The sequence below is a fragment of the Xiphophorus hellerii genome, chromosome 14 (genome assembly GCF_003331165.1).
Source record: "Xiphophorus hellerii strain 12219 chromosome 14, Xiphophorus_hellerii-4.1, whole genome shotgun sequence".
Lineage (NCBI taxonomy): Eukaryota > Metazoa > Chordata > Actinopteri > Cyprinodontiformes > Poeciliidae > Xiphophorus > Xiphophorus hellerii.
In genome coordinates, this window is record NC_045685.1 from 21,338,420 (window position 1) to 21,359,397 (window position 20,978).

The 20,978-nt window shown below is 40.3% G+C and overlaps 1 protein-coding gene across 1 annotated transcript; it reads left to right on the forward strand.

The window, feature by feature from the left end:
- The first annotated feature begins 1,852 nt into the window (after positions 1–1,852).
- On the forward strand, positions 1,853–19,442 carry tmem102 (transmembrane protein 102). The gene is made up of 6 exons (XM_032584266.1): positions 1,853–2,530; positions 4,838–5,049; positions 14,535–14,870; positions 16,358–16,551; positions 17,679–17,891; positions 18,435–19,442. The coding sequence occupies exons 2-6, from the start codon at positions 4,848–4,850 to the stop codon at positions 19,035–19,037; spliced, it is 1,548 nt and encodes a 515-aa protein (XP_032440157.1). The 5' UTR covers positions 1,853–2,530; positions 4,838–4,847; the 3' UTR covers positions 19,038–19,442.
- Positions 19,443–20,978: the final 1,536 nt, after the last annotated feature.

Here is a 20,978-nt window from a genome sequence, read left to right on the forward strand (position 1 = left end):
ATCTACAGCCACGAGCCAGTAGAGATCCAATGGTTTCCTCCAAGCCTTCAGTGTTTCTTTGACCCCTTTCTGTCCACGGGTTGACCCCTCCTGCCAAGCCCTTCACGGATCCCAACTGTTCTGGATTTCTGGACCCTGACCCAAGCTTTGCCTCACGACCACCGAGTATTGCCTGCCCCTCAAGCTAAGTTTGCTCTCTCTGTCCTCCTGTGTATGACCTCTGCCTCATTATCGTCTAAGTCCCTGGGTGTTGCCTCTTGGATCTCCTTGTGGAGAGTTTCATTGCTTATACAGTAGCCTGTTTCTCTGCTCCACCCGTCCACTGCTCTACAGGTCAGTTAAGCTGAACATTTCTAAGCTACCCCTCCTTTATCAGTGCATCACCAGCCTTCTCCCCTCTCTTCTCAGTGCTGTGTTTGACGACCTCATCCTGTGCAGCAACCAGAGTCTGAAAATTTAATTAAACTTGTTTTTTCCTTTGCAAATTCCTGTGTGTGGTTGAATTTCCGGGTCCTTACATGATTTTGATGATGGAATTTGACAAAAGATAATGTCTGTTTGTTTCATAGTTTGTGTTTTTTTTGGGGGGGGGGTTATTATTATTGTGTTTTTTTTTTTTAAATAATCCACAAATTACACATAAAAGCTCAAATATATACTCTCTGACTTTCAAACAATGGAACATTTTCCTCGTTTCTTTGTTTTGATTAAAGGATATCAGTATTTTTTTCCCTATAATCCAATATTCCTAGTACACGCCTGCATGTTTTTTGTCTGTTCAATCTGAGTCTTTTATTGCTCTTCTCTCACTCACTCTGCAGAACAAGAACAGACTTGGAGCTGGAGACTGAAACTCAATGCCACAGCATGCCTACAGTTCCTATCTGAGCAAACACAAAAATAAGAAAATTACAGAATAGATCTAATCTTAGAAATGTGTCGTAAATGCTGGGTGTCAAGAAAACAAGTGTTTTTTTCCCCTGATTGTTTTTGGTAGAAAATAAAAAATGGAGGATAATAGGAGAAGTGGTGAAAGCCGTAGGGCATCGTAGATGGGAGTAAATTTCCACCAATAAGTCTCATAAAATTCAGACTAATCTCAGAAATGTTCTCAAAAAAACCCAAGGGAATCTTTGAGTTTGAAAAGTCAAAAATATTACCAGAAACAAAAAAGAAAAAATTTAGACTAATCTCACAAATTTTCTGAAAATAAAAACAAGAAACAAGCTCCAAAAGTTTAAAATTTTCAAGAACAAACTCAAACTTTAGTTTTAAATGTCAAAGATTTGTGAGAAGAATTTTCACAAATTTTGAGCTCAATTTCAGAAATTTTCTTGATAAACTTGGCAAAAGTATGCAAGAAAAAAAGCTCAGAAAATGTGCAGATAAATAGGAAATTTCAGATTCTGAAATGCTGGAAATTTGCAAGAAAAATCTCAGAACATTTGAGATTAATCTGAGATTTTCCAGAAAAAAGTTGGAATTATCTGAGTTTTAAAATTGTATTCAATTTTTGAAACTCAAATTTCCAGAAGTCTAAAGTTTTTGACTTTTGAAATTCAGAAATTTCCAAGTTTGTTTTTTTTTTCCAGAAAATTTCTGATTAATCAAATTTTTTCTCGTAAATTTCCATATTCTGGAAAAGCATTCTGAGATTAATCTAAAAATTAAAAAAAAAAATTTCTAGAAAATTTGTGGCTTTACAAAGTTAGAAATTTGTGCATTTTTCTAGAAAAAATAAAAATAAATTGGCGGTTTTGGGCAGAAATTTACAATTGCTTTTTCTATCTACTACTACTATCTATCTATCTACTAATGTTTTGTTGCATTAGATTTGACAACAAGCAAAATACCCCATAGTTGTGCTTTAAATAATAGCTCAGGAAAAACATAATTGTGTGGTATTACTTGGATTAAGGAACAGCCTGTCCTCGTCTGCCCTCAAATAATTCCCACACACTCATCAAATCTCCAGGGCACGGATTCCTCTAATTCCAGCAGCATTACCATAATAGGATCTAGTTTTATGAGCAGGTGTGACAATCGCTTGTATTTTACATAGCATTTTTCTCAGTTATTGTAAACATGCCGACAGTTTTGGATCCGCATTCAGGTCCAAATACGGCAGATGAGGGATTCATCTCTGCTGTAGAGCCATGAAACCTCCCTGTTCCTCCTCTAGCTAAACCTGAACTCTGCATTTTATCTTCTCCACAGGGACACAGACCCGTTTTCAATCATAACTCTGACCTCAGACACCGGCGTGTGTGTGTGTGTGTGTGTTTTTCTCCCCTCTGCGTGGGGCGTACACTCCACTCCATTCCACCACCCATGCTGGCTAATCCCTGGATCATTTGAGTAGGACCATGATTTGTGGGACGGTGTTGCCAGGGGGAAGGTGGTAGCGGTGGTGGCGCTCGGATCCTGTTGGAAATGACAGCTGAGGAAGGCGGATTGGAGCTCGGGGACCAGAAAAGCAGCAGAGGCAGGAGATAGCGAAGAAAGTGCCGCACTTCGCCGTTTTCAAAGGGTGTGTTTGTGTGCTGGAGAGCAGCTTTTAGCCTCTCGGCTAATCATTTGTCATGGATCTCTGTGTGTGTGTGTGTGTGTGTTGTCTTGAAGCTAAACGAAGCCGTGTGTGCGTGTGGGGATACACGCATCTGTATGTGACTGTGGATGTGTGTTTGTTTGCTAACATGTCAAATCTGACATGTTAGCTATAGTGCTAATTTGCCAAAGCTAGTTGGCTAATATCCTAAATTAGCTCTTTCTGGGTGCCGCCTGAATGCAACATGTCCAGTTGTGTGTTAGAGATATTGTAGCTATTTTAGCACTCTTGCTACAACAGTTCAAGATAATTTCTTGTATGAAAGGTGTAGTAGGTGTGAACTGTTGGACAGCAGGTAGGCTAATTTTGTCGGCTAATAGCTTAGCAGCTGGCTCGCTAATTGACCCAGTTTCTGGGGGCAGAGGCCGTGTTGGCGTTCCAACGCGACACAACTTTGTTTACAACTTTTCTCCCCCGCCCCTGATTATTTTGTGACACTTTTCAACAACAGTTTCCCATTTCAGACCCAACACCCCGTTTTCAACTCTGAACTTTCAGGTGAACGCGTTCGTTCTGCTATGTAAAATGTTTTTGGACTCGTTCATTTAATCCGCTAACTCCATCAACCGTCGTCTCACGTGCCCGTCTGCGCTGCAGGGAGAATCCGCGTTTCCATAGCAACGTAAACAAAATATGTAAACCAGGTTGAAGACGTGTAGACTATCCATTTCATTTAAATTACATATTGTATTAATCCCAGAGGGAAAGTAAACGTCACTTTTATATAATTTTCTTCATGGAGTCATTGTACATGGCTGTGGGCAGGAACCATCTCCTGTAGCGGTCTGTGTTACAGTGAATCGGAAGAAACCTCTGACTGAAGACACTTTGTTAACGTTTTATTAAGAATACTATAATATGTGAAAATTATTTAATTTAAAATATAATCTTAACAGATTTTAAATTATGCAAAGATCATGTTGAGGTGAATTTAAATCATAGAGCTGGTTCATTATTCGTTTGTTTCAGTAACTCAATTCAAAATATTAAGTACAATATTACTAACATTCAGCCTTAGTTGTACTTTAGTTATTGTGCCAATTCCAAATTCACTAAATTAGAAAATTCTATAAGAATAAAAAAATTTTATTAAGAAATATGTTATGACCCTCTCATGGCTTAGAAAATCAGACGGAAGAAAGCTGATTCTCCACAAAGAGGATAATCCACACAGTCTATAGTGCTGTACCCAAGCATATTTACAGAAAGTTTAGTGGAGGGAAAAAAGGTGGTAGAAAATGTTGCAAAAGCAAAACCTGCATAATTGTAAACAAATCACTGACTGCCTGTAGAAAATACAAAATTCTAGTGTAATAAATGCATAAATACTCAAAAATTGACATTAGTTTGACCTTTTTATATTGCCTTGAAACTTTCACAAAGTGCTATTTTCTTAATGTTCTACTCTTAGTTGTGCTTTGCCTGTTTTTCATATAAAAGTTTATTAATGTTACAAAACTATAATTTTGCCAGTACTGCAACCTCAAATACAGGGAGCCCAGACTCACGAATACTGTCATTCACAGTTAAAATGCCTAAACATTGAGAATACAGTTAAAACGCTGGGATTCAAGCTCAAACTGGAACCATTATGATTAAACCAAACCACACAGTCTGCAAAAATCTTCCCACATTCTACTAAAAAATGAACTACAATAGTTGGTCATATGTTAAAATAGGCGTAAAAGTTATTTCTTTAACACATTGTAATTAGAATGTTGAGTTGTTTAAAGAAAGAGAGCCTTAACTTGTATAAATATCACAAAACTTTGTTTTTATGTTAATTTTTCTTTTGGTTTAATGTGTTATGAGGCTCTATTCTTCTGCACAAACAACCCAGAGTCTCATGATTAACAGCAGGCAGCACATAAGTCAAATGAATAAAAGCTCTTTATTTAGATGGAGGGAAATTCATTGTGTTATTTTGGTACATAGAAATTCTCAGTAACTGTAACTATTCAGGTAGAGTCAAAACCTTTTAATTACTTATCCAAAAATGTTTAGACAAAATGAAAGTTATACAACCATTTTGTGGCATATCAGTTTTTCTCTTGGTAGTTGAGTGTTTTTGATGAATTAAAGCAAAATGACCAGCAAGTTTATAATATTTAATTCAAACTAACACAATAACATAAACTGAAGTAAATAAATAAAAACTGTAATTAATGGGAGAAACTCTTTCTTTTTAAACAAAGCTTTCTGCTTTTTGTCGTCTTCTTCCGTCCTCAGGGTTGCTGAGATGGAGTCGCTGATGAACGCGGTGACGCCGCGCTCGCCGGCCCCCGTTAAGAAGCTGTCCGAGGTGGACTTCCGCTCAGGGGCCACGCTGGAGCAGCTGTCGGCCCAGGTGTCGGAGCTGGTGCTGCTGGAGCAGGGGGAGTTTGGAGACCAGACTGCCTTAGAGGTCCACACTGCCAAGGATTTCATCTTCAACATGCTCGGTAAAAAAAACAAAACATTGAGTTTATTTCTCTTATATAACTTTTACACATTTGTTGAAACTGTCATTTTGTCGTGGCATTATGGATGAGGCTAATAATCTGGCTTCTCCCAATGCTAACTGGAAACAACCAATCAGAGGCAGGAGGCAGCTCTTAGCGCCGTCAATCATGTCATGTGCGTGCCACTCACACTCTCCGCCTTGCTCTCTCCATCAGCATGGCCTGTTGTGAATGCTAAGGCTATTTAGCATAGCCACCAATGATGGCGAATGATCGTTTTTCCTTTTGCACCAAGATGTTTCTCTGTCTCTAAACATGTATCAGCGCGTTCACAAAGCTGATTGATGGCGCTAAGACCCGCCTCCTGGCTCTGATTGGTTGTCTCTGGTCCATTTCTTCAGTTGACAATAGCAGCTTAGGGAGAATGTGGAGGAGATCGATCTTTTCACAGATTATCTGTCTCATAGCAAACTGTCACAAAATGGAGACAGTTTCAATAAATATGTAAAAAATATTTTAATAAAAGTTACATAGTGCAGCTTTAAGGTCAGATAATTGATAAGGACTCACTGTATTATTTTTTAGGGCAATGAATCCTGTTGGTTATTACGTAGTTATCAATTCAAGTTTATTTGTGTAGCACATCTCAACAACAAGGCAGTTCAAAGTGCTTTACATCATAAAAGCACAAAAAATCAACAACTGAATCAATACATTTTTCCAAGTGCCGTCATTACACATCAGAATGTTGTTCATATAAATCCTTGTAAGCAGTTTCTCATGCGATTATTGGCTTTACCTGGTAAATTTAAGAACAAAAGAATACATCTGATTGAAACTTGTTGAGGCTCAGATGTTAATCACTCTGACTAATCTTCAGGTTTTTACCTGCTACTCCATAGTGGCAGCATTCTTGTCCAGCCTTGTTTGCTACAGCTTTAAGTTGTTTTAAATCATTCAGTTATTGCTTTGAATGTGTAATGTTTAGGTTGGTACGTATCTTTTGGGGTAGCCACATTGTGACTGATGGAATATTAAAATAACAGCAGGGATGTAAACAACTCACTGAGCAGCTGGGAGGAAGGATCTGTGGTAACGCTCCTTTATGCACCTGGGATGCAACATTTTGTCACTGAAGGAGCTTTTCCATTTATTTATTTTTTTTCTGTGAAGAAATACTCCGCATTAGCTTTAGTCAGCTTGATTCTGAGTCTGGTCTGCAGCGTTTCTCTCTGAAACACCTTTAGGTCGGGTTTGGTGTCTTTCCCAGAGTCACTTTCTGACTCCAGAGGTAAATAAATCGACACTGGTGCTATTCTGGGAGTTCTGGAAATGTTCTCCGCTGTGTTTCTGTTTTGAGCCGTTTCTACATGAAGAAAATGAGTGAGCCAGAACAAGTTGTTTCTTTTTCTATTTCTGTTATTGGTTGTAGCTTGTGCCACCGTAATGTCGCAGCAGTAGAAATGTGTATTTGCTCATAAGATTTACAGTGTTGTATTTATTTTCCAGGTTTATTAGGAATTTGTTTTAGTTTACTGTGGTGTCGCTGGACAAATGGGGAGCTTTGCTGCTCCGCTTTTTCTAGGATCATTTGAAATGTTTTGCAGAAAGATGACAAAGTGATTGTTAAAGTAGAAAAGGTAAAAGGAGACAAGTTATCTTTTATTTGCCCATTTTTTATTCGATGTAGGAGTTTCTACATCTGAGATAAACACACCTGGACAAGTTGTGTTATAAAAGGTTAAACACAGTAACCTTAATATGTACTGTATATACTGTATATATATATATATATATACTGTATATATATAGTGTTGATTTGCAAAGTTTACATTTCTTGATTCTGAATGAATCTACTCTGCAAACTTTGTTGTAAACCTCAGAAAACCGATGGCTAGTTTTTGCTTTTTGTTGCAAGTTAAAAACAATAGATGACATATGAAAGTCTGTCCAACAGGTGGCACTGTTTCTCCTTTCTGTCTTCCAACGCTCATCTTTCTGGCCTCTCTGGTGTGCGTTGATATAAACCAGTTAAACATTACGGGATGGCTTGTTTAGAAGCCGTTTTTCATGCTCAGTGTTTCTGTATCTTATTAGCCGGTTTTCCTCTGCAGTTTGCTGGTTGATGGATCACTCTTCTTCTCTCTTCTTCGCCTCACCCAGTGAGAAACGGCACAAATCAAACTGGGATCCAGCCTTTCCTTTCTCATCTTCTTGCCACCACACGCAGACACACATCACTCATTTCCCCCTGCAGGAGTCTCTTTGCTGCTCCCGTCGTTTTCTTGAACATCTCCTGACGGCTCCTTTAGGTCTTCCAGGCGGCTCAATCACCGGCGGCTCACCGGTGCGAAGGAGGGAACAAATAAAAGTTTGACACTTTGAACAGTTGGAAAGTTTGCGTTGAGATTTTGGGGTTGTAAAGCCGAACGTGCGGCGGCTTTGATGAAAAGAAGCAGACATCGTCCTGATCTGGGGGAGTCGTATTTCAGGCGCTGGGCTGCTCTTTTCTAAAGTTTGAGCTGCAGAGGGATTCTCACTCGGGCTGTCAAGGAAAAGGCAGGAGAGGAGATTAAACCCGCAAACAGATATGGTGATTTTCCTCACAGCCTGACAGATTGTCATGCTCTTATTTACCTCATGTTTGGGTAAACAATTTGGTTTGGGGGGGCTACTATATAAATCTTTTAAGATGAAGAAGAAATGAATCCCCACTGTTCAGAGGTCCTCCTCTCTCTGAGCTAAGGGAAGACTCCAGCTTTCGATCAGAGCGTCAGAAGTCATGAACATCTTTCTGTTTGGGTCCAGAGATGGACATTTGTATCAAAAAACAGGTTAAAAGCTTAAACTGCACTCTAAGGAGAACCAGATATGTCCAGAGGGATTTCCTCTTTCTTGTTTTTAGCAATTTTACGCTAAAAATCTAAATCAGGTGGAAGAAGAATCAACTTCTGTGATTTTTTTTCTGTCTACTTCCAGTGAGGCAACATCACAGGTTAAATGTTATTAGCTGTGAAGAAGGTGAATTAAAGATAACAAATTCAGAAAACTTTTAAAAAAGCATAGCCGGGACTTTAACGTGTTAATTCCATTTAATTACATTTATTTTAAGGCATTTTTGTTTTTACATACAAAAGTTCTGAGCGGAACCTTTGTGTTCGTGTTTCTGGTACGCCCGTAAATCAGACGCACAAGCAACATCCACAAACGACGGACAACGAAGACGCTTTTCTTGCTTTAAAAGCGATAACCTAAATAAAAGATTAAAAACAATAAATATATTTTGTGTTCTTGAGCTTGTATGTCTTTTTATTCAGTAATGTAGCAACAAAATGTTGCTTATTTTATAGATATATGGTTTTCATTTAAAGTGGGATAAATTAATTACAAATCCAGCAACTAACTCAATAAAAATTTTAAAATTTTGTCCCGTCACACACATGAAAATGCAAATAGACAACTGAACTCTTCTGCTCAGCTTTCTATGAGTCCTCAGCTTGTACAGTTCTCTGCAGACCCCACACATCCTGGACACAAACTGTTTAGACTTTTTTCTTTCAGGTTGGCTTCCACAGAAACAGTTTTAGCATATTTGTGCTGTTACAAATGTAGTTTTTAGTTTTTCTTACATATAAAATAATGCTTGTATATACACGCTTTTTCCTTTTGTCCTTTTTACGCTCGAAACCAAACTGAAATCCTTTGATTGTTCACACAATGTTGGCAAAAAAAAAAGCTGATTCGGATTCTGAACCAGCCCAAAATGGCAACTAAAAAGGAAATTTAACATTTTTAATTAATTTAACTTACTCCAAATCAATTTGAACCTTGATTTAAATCGTTGAAAGATGATAATTATGAGTGGATGTCTATTAGAGATTCTAATTCTGTGGAGAATGACCCAACCGCTGCTGAATATTTCTGCTAAAACCCTTCACTTCATTTAAAGGAAAAAAGTTATTTTTTATTCCAGATTTTCTCCCTTTATGGAGGCATCTTTCTGATCCAGATGTTCTGTGTCTCAGGCGTCAAGGGGCCAGGCGCCAGAAACCAACCTCCGCTTTATTATCGCACGCCCAACTAGCGGCGTTTCCGATTTGGGAGCACATCTTTGCTCAGCAGCTGGGACAAGAAGACGAATCAAAATCCTCATTTGATCAGCTGCTCTTTGTGCAACAATTTTCATGAGCTCAGACGCGAAACCCAATCAGAGCCAACGCTGTTGTTTGGCTGACAGCGGCGTTGAGTTTTTACGGTTGGGAAAACCGGCGTGTCGGCGAATATCCCAGCAGATGCTGATGGATTCGCAGCCTCCTGCTGCAGATCACACAGTTGTCTCTGATTGAAACGGCGAGCAGCGTCTTTGTGGCTCAAGGCGAAAGATGTCACATCTGATCCGTCGTTTAAAGAGTCTTCTCGGCTCCTAATTGAACATGACTGGGGTTTTGACACCGCATGACATCGTTTGACAGAGTCTTCAATTAGATGATTAAGGGTTTAAAATCTCCAAGTGTTCCTGAGGCAGCGAGTCAAACGATTAGCCGCTATCAGAGGAGGATGGGATTGTCTGACCTTTTTGTCTGAGTGTTCATGAAAAATCCTCATCTGTACCTCGGATAGCTGGAAAATCTAGTTTGGGTCGTCTTCAGATTGACTCAAAAACTATTGATTTTCTCTGAACATTTTCCCATATATTGTTTTTTACAACTGGGAAAAGCTGATTAGGAAAGCCAGAGAAGTTGAAGACGAGGTTTAATGGATGCAGAGCAGAGACAGGAGGAAGTTCAGATCAACTCTTCCATCAATCATAATGGGAATGGATGATATCTCCAACTCCAGCATCTCTCTGTCCAACTCTTTAACCGTACAACCAAATAAAACTAAGGTTTCATGTTTAATCCTCTTTAATCAAACTCCAGCCCGATTGTCTAGAACAGGGGTGTCAAACTCCAGTCCTGGAGGGCCACTGCCCTGCAACTTTTAGTTGTGCCTCTGCTGCACCACACCTGAATAGAATAATTAGATCATTAGCAAGGCTGGGAGAACTGATCTACACAAGGAGGAGGTAATTAAGCCATTCCAGTGTTTTGTACCTGTGGCACATCTACAAACTGCAGGACAGCGGCCCTTGAGGACTGGAGTTTGTGACGCCTGTGGTCTAGAAAGTCTGGTTGATTTGGGGAAGTGTGAACTCTGAGGTAGACCAAAAACACAAACTCTGGTCCACCTAAAATCCAGTGTCTCCGTTCGGTTGACGTGAACTCTGGTGTGACTTGAATACGAAACTCCAAAAGCAGGAAGTAGACTACAGTGCAGGGAATTCTGGGTAAATACAACTGAAAACAAACAAGCTAATGTAGTGCTAGTGAGAGACATTACACAAAAACACAGTTATGCTGTTAGGATGTACTGATAATCAATGAGAAACAGTCTTTAGTCAGAGGCTTCTTGAGCGACAATGCAACACTGACTGCTACTGGATATACTTCCTGTTCACTGAATCACTTGGTTGATGAGAGACAACAATATTTAATTTCTTTTTTTAAGAGACATAATTCAGCTTACTTCCAGCTGAGACGTCTCAAACTCTTTGTGTTTCTGTTTTACCATGAGACATCTGTATCGTTTGTCTTAACATCCAGTTTGTTATATTTATGTAGAGAATCTAAAGAAATAGTCAGTCGAGACCTGGAGAACAGCTACCGTCTGTAAAACAGATTCAATTAAAGAAGTCAGAGCCGACAGAGCTGCTGTAAAAGTCTCAACCTGCTGTGGTTTTTCTCCGCTTTGCTGATAATTCACTGTCATTTAGCGACGGGTAAAACGGCGGTATTACCGTGATCAAAGCCGCAAACAGGAACCGAAATGACACCGACGGCTTCCTCTCTACAGGTGGTTCAGACACACCACGTCTGTCATTTCTCATCCCAATCTCACTTACACACACACACATACACACACCCCTACAGAGCAGGCCTTTTAGCATCTAATGCATCTTTTACTGAGCTAATCTCCTGCCGTAGTGTGAAATCATAAACAGTGAGGTGAAGCTGATCAGTCTGAATTAGACTGGAGATTGTTGAGCTCAAGTTTGGAGGTTTATGTTGCATATTTTTGTTTAAACCAGTGAACAGCATTCAAGAGCCAATGTTGCAGCTATTGATGTTGAGTTTTCGTAAATCTGTAAATTTGTTTTGTCAATTTAGTTTTTTCTTCAGGCAGTTAAAATGTACTTAAGTTAATTTGAAACCAAAAATTGGCATTTTAATTTGTTGTGATTACTTTGGAAACTTTTAGACGCTCCCATTAATTCAGGGGTGTCCAAAGTGCGGTCCAGGGGCCATTTTTGGCCTTCGGAATGACTCTTGGTGGCCCTTGATCACAGCTCATGTAGTTGATGCAGATTTTAAAAGGATTAAAATGTAAGGTACAACACAAAGTATTCATCCAGTTTTTCTACTTTTAATTTAACTTATTAGTAACAGGGACCGAAAACATTCTGATTCTTTGACTAAAATGCAGTTATGGGCAACTTGTCAAAATAAAGCAAGAGTAGCCATATTCTATTCTTGTTGTTAAAAAGACACAAAAAAAATTCATAACCAGATGAAAAATTGATGCTTTGCTGTTTCTTTTTTCTGGCAAAACTGCAGGACCATTTTTTGGTTTTAAATCTACAACTTACACATCCCGTCTGCAGACGTCAGGCTGTTTTGGTTATTTCATTAAAATATTGAATGTTTAGTTTGTTTATTAATCATGCCCGTGTGCGTGCCGCTCTGCTCTTCGCTGCAGCTAGTACAGAATGTCATGAATGGTAAGGCTAGTTGATAACAGCGGATAAACGGTTTTCCTGTGATGGTAAGTTGTTTCTCCGCCTTTAGCACATTTAGAAATGCGTACATGAGGTTGATTGACAGCACTAAGCCCCTGCTCCTGGCTCTGATTGGTTGTTTTTGGCTCAGGGAGGAGGTGGAGGAGCTCAATCTTTTCACAGATTATTCCTCATTCTGTTACAACATGATGAAAGTTTCAACAAATATGTAAAAAATATATTTTTTAAATAAAAGTTGCATACAGCAGCTTTAAGTGGTTAGATGAAAAATCTGCAGAATGTGCCGCTTAATCGTGTGAATAATTGATTAATCGATAAGTACAATAATCATTAGTTGCAGCCCAGGTCTAAAGAGCCTCATGCCTGGTCTAATGGAAATAGAGGATTTCCCTCTTTAAACAACAAATATTAAAGAAATTCTTAGTTTTTAGTTAAAGTATGGATGTTTGAAGTAATAACTGTGTCTTTGCTTCTCACTCTGAGGTAAATCACTCAGGTTTCATAGCGATCCCTCCCTGGTGGGTGCTTGGTAGTTAAATGGAGGCTGTAAAAATGACTGTAGCTGCTGTAATGTGAGTTTAAATTCACAGCAGTTCAGCGTAACTTATGATTATAATTTACTGAAATTCTGCCTGGGTTTCCCTCTGATGGGACACGAAATGACTCTTTTGGGCCGGGAAAGCGTCCTCTCCTGGAGACGTACATCCGTTACAGGATTAGGGTTAATCCGTGGCTGTGAAACCAGCAGGAAACCGGCTCCATTTTCCACATTCAGACGGCGCTGGGAGTGTTTGCCGTGTGTGTGGGCGTGTGCGTGTGCTGGTTTGTCCTGCTGACCTGTTTAACAGTTTTAAATTAAAAAATGTAATTTAATTTTTTATTATTTTTTGGAAGAACTTCAAACTTATAGCAGAAAGTGTGGCGCTCGCTAATTGATACGGTTTTTTAATTTTTGCTCCACTCCAATAGAAGCTCTTTTCTTGGCTATTTCACCCAATACTTTGAGCTAAAGTCATGGCAAATTAACGGTTGTTTACATGCTGTACCTCGCAGACCACAGTTTGAGAAAGATTGTCCTAAATCCCCTCTGGCTGATAAACACCCTTCCCCACCGTCTCTCCCCTGCGTCGTCTGCACTTCACCTCCGACCTGAAGCAGGTAGCAGTCGCCTGTGGGCCACTTCTCCATCAGATCAGGCTTTCCTCTCGGTTCTCTCTTTTTAAATGGGCAGAGATCATTTACTCCAGAGAGGTTCCCACGATCCCAGAGCCCGAAAAGCACACAACACAGCTAAGTAGTCATGGAGGGATTTGGAGACTTGAGTTTCTCTGATAAAAGTTTTCAGAGTTGAGGAAAGAATGGTTTCAGACTCTGGGGAGTTCTGGTAGTGGCAGGATTTAGGATGCAACAGGGAAACGATGCATTTTGTGCCTTTTCCTGACGCTTCATTTCCCGCTGTGTGAGGTTTACGGGAACGAGCTGCTCTGACGACGATACATTATTCATAAATATGTTTTCTGAAACCTCAAACTATTTGTCTCTGCCAGAAAACGAAGCTTTTTTTTAGTACAGGAGCCCAGAAGGGACAAACAATGGGCATGATTTTTTATAGCCATCATTGGCTCCAGTGGTCGCTGTTAGTTGCAATCTACAACTTGACCAGCAGATGTTGCTAAAAAGCCAGGAAAGATAAGACAGGAAACCAACTTTACCTGATTAAATAAATGTAAAAAAATCTAATTTTTGCTTTAACACTTATGCCAGTGTGTTAAAATATAAGGTAATCTCTAATTTATTTCAATAATCAATTAATTCGATTAATTGTTTCAGCCCTATTAGGACTTGGCAATTTGGCTCAAAACGATAACAATATAAGACTTTCATTTTGGTTGATAATTATTAATTAGTTTTTTTGTTTTATCTGAAGTATTGCCAGACTAGTGGCATGACCTTCCCTGTTTTATCCACAGTTTTTACACCCTGTAGTTTTTATTTTTAAGCAGTTATGAGGCACAGTGGACAAACCTTAAACTGCTGCTGCGCCAGTTACTCAGCAGGTCGTTGCTAGGTAACCAAAGAGTGAGTAAGTTGCTAGGTAACCAAAGAGTGAGTGAGTTAATTAGTCCATTTTACTTACCTAGCTTAGCCATAAGAGGCTGAGCGGCTAAACCTTTCTTCTGCCTACATTTCCCAGAATGCTATGCAGGTCTGGCTCGGAGTTCAGCGAAATGATTGATTATTCTATCAGACATATTATCTATTGATATTGATCACATGTCTAACGCGATATATATTGTTTTTGATTTATTGTCCGGAACTACTTAATATTTTAGTCATTGTGTTTCTCATCTGCTTTTTTTTTCTCAGTTGGAATCTACAACTTCACCAGTAGATGTCACTAAAGTCTAATAAAAAAAAAAGCTCCTTTGAGTTGAGCCTTAAGCAGCATAAAGTTGGGGAAAAAATTTAAATTAACCAAACTAAACCACCAAAGACTATGCTCATTTGTAAACAGGAAAAGCAGCTGCTGGTCAGTGAGCGGTCCAGCCAGATCTGTGTGACCTATGACCTTTGGTGAAACTATTCTCCTCTGCCTCTTTGCTGAAATCACCAAACTCTTAACTGTTTCCCTCCCCTCCAACCTTGCCAGGTTTAGTCCAGAAGGTGGACCAGCGCCTCCCGGTGGCCAACGAGTACCTGCTGCTGTCCGGCGGCGCCCGGGAAGGCGTCCTGGACCTGAACCCGGAGGACCTGGGCGAGTACGCCAAGGGGGCCGACTTCGACCTGGACTTCACCCTGCTGGTTCCCGCCCTGAAGCTGCACGACCGCAACCAGCCGGTGACCTTGGACATGAGGCGCTCGCCGCCGTGCCACTCCTGGCTCAGCCTGCGCCTCTGCGACTCCAACGTCCTGTCGCGCTGGAGCGTCTGCTGCCAGGAGGACAGCGGGCTCCCCACCGAGGAAGACGAGGAGGAGGAGGAGATGGGTGAGAGAGAGAGAGTGAAAGACGAGCGACTGGATGGAATAAACAAAGATGAAAGTGTTGCTGCAGATTGGATTGAGCGCATGTTTTCTTCTGATGCACGATGCTGTGATGCAATTTCAGCCGACAGCCCGCAGCAGACGGGCCGTTTTTCACAATAAAAGCCCTCAGAAAGGTTCTGAGTTCAACTCATGAAGCAGAACTAAGCGGGGGAAAGTGCAAGATAACGCAGCGGTTTGCAGATTACTCCAGAAAATCAATCTGCTGCACGCTGGTGAGGGGTGGTGCGGGAGTAATGACATTTATTGATATGAATCTGTTTAAGTTTTAGCAGTTTGGGACGAAGCGTCAGCTGGATTTTCTGGATGTGTAATAACATTTCCCACCAGATTTCAGGGAGCTGTAATTGTTGAGGCAGGGGAGCTGATTAAATCAGGCTAGATGACAGAAAGTGTCGCACCAAATGTGTCCCTGAAGGATGAAAAAATCCACTTGAGTCGATGGTTCCTAGTGGAATAATTAGATTTTGACACCTTTCTCTCAAAAGTGTTCACACCCCCTGAGCCAACACATCCTGTCATGGTGCAAGCCCAAACTTTGATGCTTTTTATGATATTTATTTGACAAACACAAAGTAGTGCTGATTGTTAATTATTAAATAGAAGAAAAATAACATGGGATTAGTGAAATCTGTCAGCTTTGGTAATTGATTCGTTAGACTTCAGCACATCATCCCAAAAACAAAACTTTTATGTAAAATGAACTTTTTTGAGCTGAGTTTCAGTTTTGTCATCTGATTTTGCTTCATGTCACTTTGGAGTTGGCATGAATAGTTAAAAACAACAGTTTATGGCAATAATTTGGTTAAAAGGCTCAAAAATGGCATCCATCTTGAAACTGTCATTCTGAAATTTATCATAAAATCAACTTTTCGAGCTTTACATAATGTTTTAATGTGAATCAGACCTGAAGTGTTGCTTTGATGCTTTCATGAATGTTTGAGAAATCCTTTCATCACCATGGTATCCATTCAACTGTCCAAAACGCCTGGTTGGGCCTAGCCCCGCCTTCTGGGAGCAGCTCCTCCCGACTCGGTTCCTTCAGACTAGCCAGTAGCAATTAGCAAACACCTCCTGAGCTCATTGTAGGAGCTGCTTCAGTGAAACGCTGGTAAAAATGCTGTTAAAGGGTGGATAGAGGAGCCATGTTGTGATGACTTTCTGAAGGCGGAGTTTCAGAAAGAGCAGGAGCTTCTTAAAGAGACAGAGACCCCATTTTAATTTGCTATATTACTAAGGAAAATTTATTTTAAGTCATATTTGATACATACAGCATTTTTTTACATAGTTACTTGATTATGCTATAAAACAGCACTATGTGACTGGAAAACACAACAATACCCTGTTAATTAGTTTATGTTAAATGTGAAAATGTTTATGCTTGTCTTCTCATTGAAAGGTTTTCCAGTAACATGCTGCTCTGCTGTGCAGGTAAAGGCTCCATCCCGTCGCTGGGCTCCCCTCAGTCCCTGGACGGCTGCTACTTCTCGCCCAGCCTGGTGGTGGACTGGTTCTGGGGGGTGGTGAGCGAGGCTGTGGAGGAGCTGAGGCGCAGCCCGCAGAGAGGCATCCCGACCCCGGACCGGCTGGAGCGGAACGGACCCCTGACCACCATCATCCTCCAGGTACAGAGCCGCTGCTGCTTCCTTCACTGAAAATATTATTTTAAAAAAATAGAAAATGGACAGTTTTGTTTCGAGATTCAACAACTTCCATTATTTAAATTATTTAAATTCCTCAAGGCAATTTATCTAAATTATATTTTACTATTTAGAGCCATCTGCACCGGCCAGATAATTATTTGTGTTGGCAATACTTAATTTACTTTTAATTTTAAAAGTTAATGTTACTTCTCATCTGTTTTGCACTTTATCTTTTTTTCCTATACTAAAAATTTGATACTAAAAGTAAAGACTAAATAGTTTATAATTTTTTCTTTGATATACATTTTTTACTAGCTTAAGTACACTGCAAAAAAAATAAAATAAAAATTTACCAAGTATTTTTGGTCTAGTTTCTAGTGCAAATATTTTGGCGCAATTAAAAATAGACAAGACTAACTTAAAAGTGACTTTATAAAAATACATAACACCTTGTTTTAAGTCAGTAATTTCTTCAAATTGATGGAAAAAGTTATAGTTCTATTGGCAGATTATTTAACTATTTATTTAACTTACTTTTTCTGCAATTTTAACAAACTATTGACTTAAAACAAGCTCCTATAACTTCCTGAAAAGTTATTTATAAGACAGTTTTATCTTATTTCATGTGTACTAAAATATTTGCACTAGGAACTAGACCAAAATTACTTGGTAAGATTTTGTGTTTTTGCAGTGCAAGTACAAAAACATCTTACTCAAAAAGATTGTTTGAAAGCAAACATAATGTCTCCTATTCTGGTTTTCTCTCTGTTGGTTACTTATTTCTTGTGCAAAATGTTTTCTTTTGTTGATGTTTTTTTGTTTGTTTGTTTCTTTTAATCAAACCATCTGTCCTCTGACTATTTTGGGGAGTTTTCTGCTTAATTGTCTTAAAATAAGGGATGAAATTTATCTGTTGTGTTTATTCCAACATATTTGATTAATGTTTACTGTCCTAAGCAAATAAATTAAAAGATGAACTGCAGAACGGGACTTTGTTTTTCATTTGATCACTCGATTAATTGTCAGAATAATCATTTCCAACAGTTCTGTGTGGGCGTTACCAGGGCGATAAAAGCACGTGTGTGTGTGTGTGTGTGTCCTTCCTGCAGGCGGGCTCCAGCCGGGTTCTGTACGACCTGCTGCCGGTGGTGTCGTTCCGGGGCTGGCCCGCCGTGGCCCAGGGCTGGCTGACGGCCAACCACTTCTGGGACGGTAAAATCACGGAGGAAGAAGCCATCTCCGGGTTCTACCTGCTGCCCTGCTGCTCCCCGCTGGGCGGCCGGCCCGACCGCGAGTGGAGGCTGGCCTTCTCCCGCAGCGAGGTCAGGAGACGCCATGCCGTCTTTTCTCACGCCAGATCCATCAATGTTTAGATCGCAGCGATCGAGGTCGGGAACGTGGTTGTTTCTGCATAAACTCCTTGCAGGTTCAATCTAACGTTTGATTAAATATGGAAAACATATTTACAGTTGAGCGCAGATATTTTCATTCACCTTATAGAAAGACACATGAACATACAGTATATTTCTCATTGTCTGAAGATAAACCAGATAAAACTTCAATTGTTTCACCAGAATTATGTAACAAACATGTTTAGTTGTTGCCCATAAACCTGTCTGATCTGTTCAAGGAAGCATAATAGGTCACCTTTCGTTCACTGACCAGTCAGATGTATTTTTTAAGTTTTTCTTTTTTATATTATTTGTCACAACACATTAATATAAATGATACCAAATAACAGTGAATTGAAACGCTTGTTTTGTCTCCAATGTGTGGAAACTAACCTTGAAAAGTTCTTGAATTTTGCTGAGGGAAACTTGTGTGAGTCCTGACTGTAACCCGGCTCCTGTGTGGTTCTGGTCCAGGTCCAGCTCAAGAAGTGCATCCCGTACCCGATGGCGCAGGCCTTCCAGGCGGCCAAGGCGGTTCTGTCCCGCATCCTGGCCCGGCCTCGATCCGGCCTCAGCCTCTACCACCTGCGCACGCTGCTGTTCTGGGCCTGCGACCGACTCCCATCCGCATACCTGTCCTGCCCCGAGCCCGACGCCCCCGGCCGCCTCCTCCTGGGTCTGCTGGACGACCTGGCGCACTGCATCCTGGGTAAGAACTGCCCCAACTACTTCCTGCCGCAGTGCAACATGCTGGAGCACCTGAGCGACGGCCAGGCGCTGCTGGTGGCCAGGAAGCTGGCCCACGTGCGTTCGGACCCCAGCGAACACCTGCGGGCCGCCCTGGACCAGGCGCGGCAGGCGGGCCAGCTGAAGAAGGAGCTGGCGGGCGGCGCCGCCAACGGACACGGTTCGCCAGGACTCCACCCGGCCAACGGCATCATCTCGCCGTCGGAGGACAAGCTGGCGCAGCGGCTGCAGCAGCTGGTGACGGAGAACCCCGGGAAGTCCATCTCGGTCTTCCTGAACCCCGACGACGTGTCTCGGCCGCACTTCCGCATCGACGACAAGTTCTACTGAGAGTCTGGAACTGGACCCTGCTGCTCCGTTAAGGCAGTATGTCACTTTTATAAAAATATTTGTTAAAATCGTCATCATGTTGTGACAATTTTTTGAGACAGATAATCAAGATTGTTTCAGTGCAAACAAGAAACAACCAATCAGAGCCAGGAGGCTGGTCTTAATGCTGTCAATCAGGCTAGTGTGCACTTTGCTACAATACAGCTTGTCAGCAGAGCCCATCGTGAATGCTAAAGCTAGTTAGCGTAGCCACCGACGGCTTGGCTTGCGACAACAATAAATTTACTTTGTGATAACGTCTGGGGCGATAAATTGTCCCAGACATTATCGTGATAAATAATTTTGTTTTGAGAACATTTTCAAGTAACAGAAATAATAAACGCAAGAACACATTCTCACAGATCAAAGAACCTTAATTTCTAACAAACATTTTAACACTGGAACAGGAAGTCGTTTTAAATATGTAAAATAAATAAACAGAGCAACAGGAACAAGAATTAAAATGAATTCACTCTAAACAAAACTGTCCTTCATTTTAAAAAAAGAGGCTGGTTGAGACCAAAACACCAAACTGAAGAGAAGAACTAAATATCATCCAAATAGAAATGATTGACATTGTCTTAATTATTTGATTTATTTCAACAAATCCATCGATGATGGCAGATAAATGGTTTTTCTGTAATGGTGAGTTGGTTTTACGCCATTCGCACATTTAGGAGCGCATCCATGATTGACAGCGCTAAGGCCCTCCTCCTGGCTCTGATTGGCTGTTTTTGATCTTGAGCATTTATTCAAATTACCTGTCTCTCACAGAATAGTGACAGTTTTAACAAATACGTAAAAAAAATTTAATAAAAGTTACACACTCCAACTTTAAGTCTTAAAACCAAAACCAAAACATTTCCTCCTGAAAGTAGGCGTCCAGTTGATCTGCTGTTGCCACGGCGACGGTCGTCTCCTACCGAGCTGGCCTTAAGGAGACCGAACAGCTGTAGCCTGGACGTGAAAACGCCTGTGTTGGTCGTTTTTTTTTTTGTTTGTTTTGTTTATTTTTTAAGCGCGAACCAGAGACTGTGTTCATGTCTGCCTTAGGGGGTCCGAACACGGCGAACCCTCCACAGAACCCTCCTGACTCGCTCCGTTTCGTTTCACATCGCAGCGGCCGACGGATGAGTCAGAAGAAAACGAGCTGATGAAACAGACTGTAACTGCAAAGTCTGCAAGAAAAGAGTCTCTTTTTTTTTTTTTTTTTACTACTTTTCTGTTATTTTACACTCGGTTTGTGCGACGGTTTCTTTAACTTCTCTCAGGTATGCACAAAGTTTCCTGTTTTTCTTTCCTTTTTTAAAGCCTCTAATGACGTTTCACGTCTTCCAAAGAGCCGCAAATGAATTGGTCTCAGAAGCAGAAGCAGAAACGCCACAATCAGAATATAAAGGTACATTTCCCTCCTTCAAACGTCAAGTAAATTTAGTCAGTTCATCTTTAAGGAATCAGCAAAACAAATCGACTTCCTCCAAAGACGAATTAACGCTCCTTTCATTTCAGGTTTGTTTTTATTTGAGCTGATTAGCTTTTTATTGTTTTGATCAATTTAAGCCGCTCTGCAGAGGAACTTTAAACTAAAAATATGCTATTAGCTCTAAAATGTACAACACCGTATTAGGGTAGATAAAAAAAAAAAAGGTTTGCCAAAAAACTCTGAGATAAAGCTCCAATTTTCTAGAAAAAACAAATACATCTCTGAGTGTGAAAAGTTTAAAATTTGCTAAGAAAAACTGAAATTTTAAGATTAATTTCCATTTTTTAAGAAAAAAACTTCTCGGCTTGCAAAGTCAGAAATTTGTTAGAAAAAATTTGGAAATTTCTGCGTTTCCAAGATTTGGGTGTTTGACTTTTTTCCGGAATTTAATCTTAAATTCTGAAGGTTTTTTTTTCACA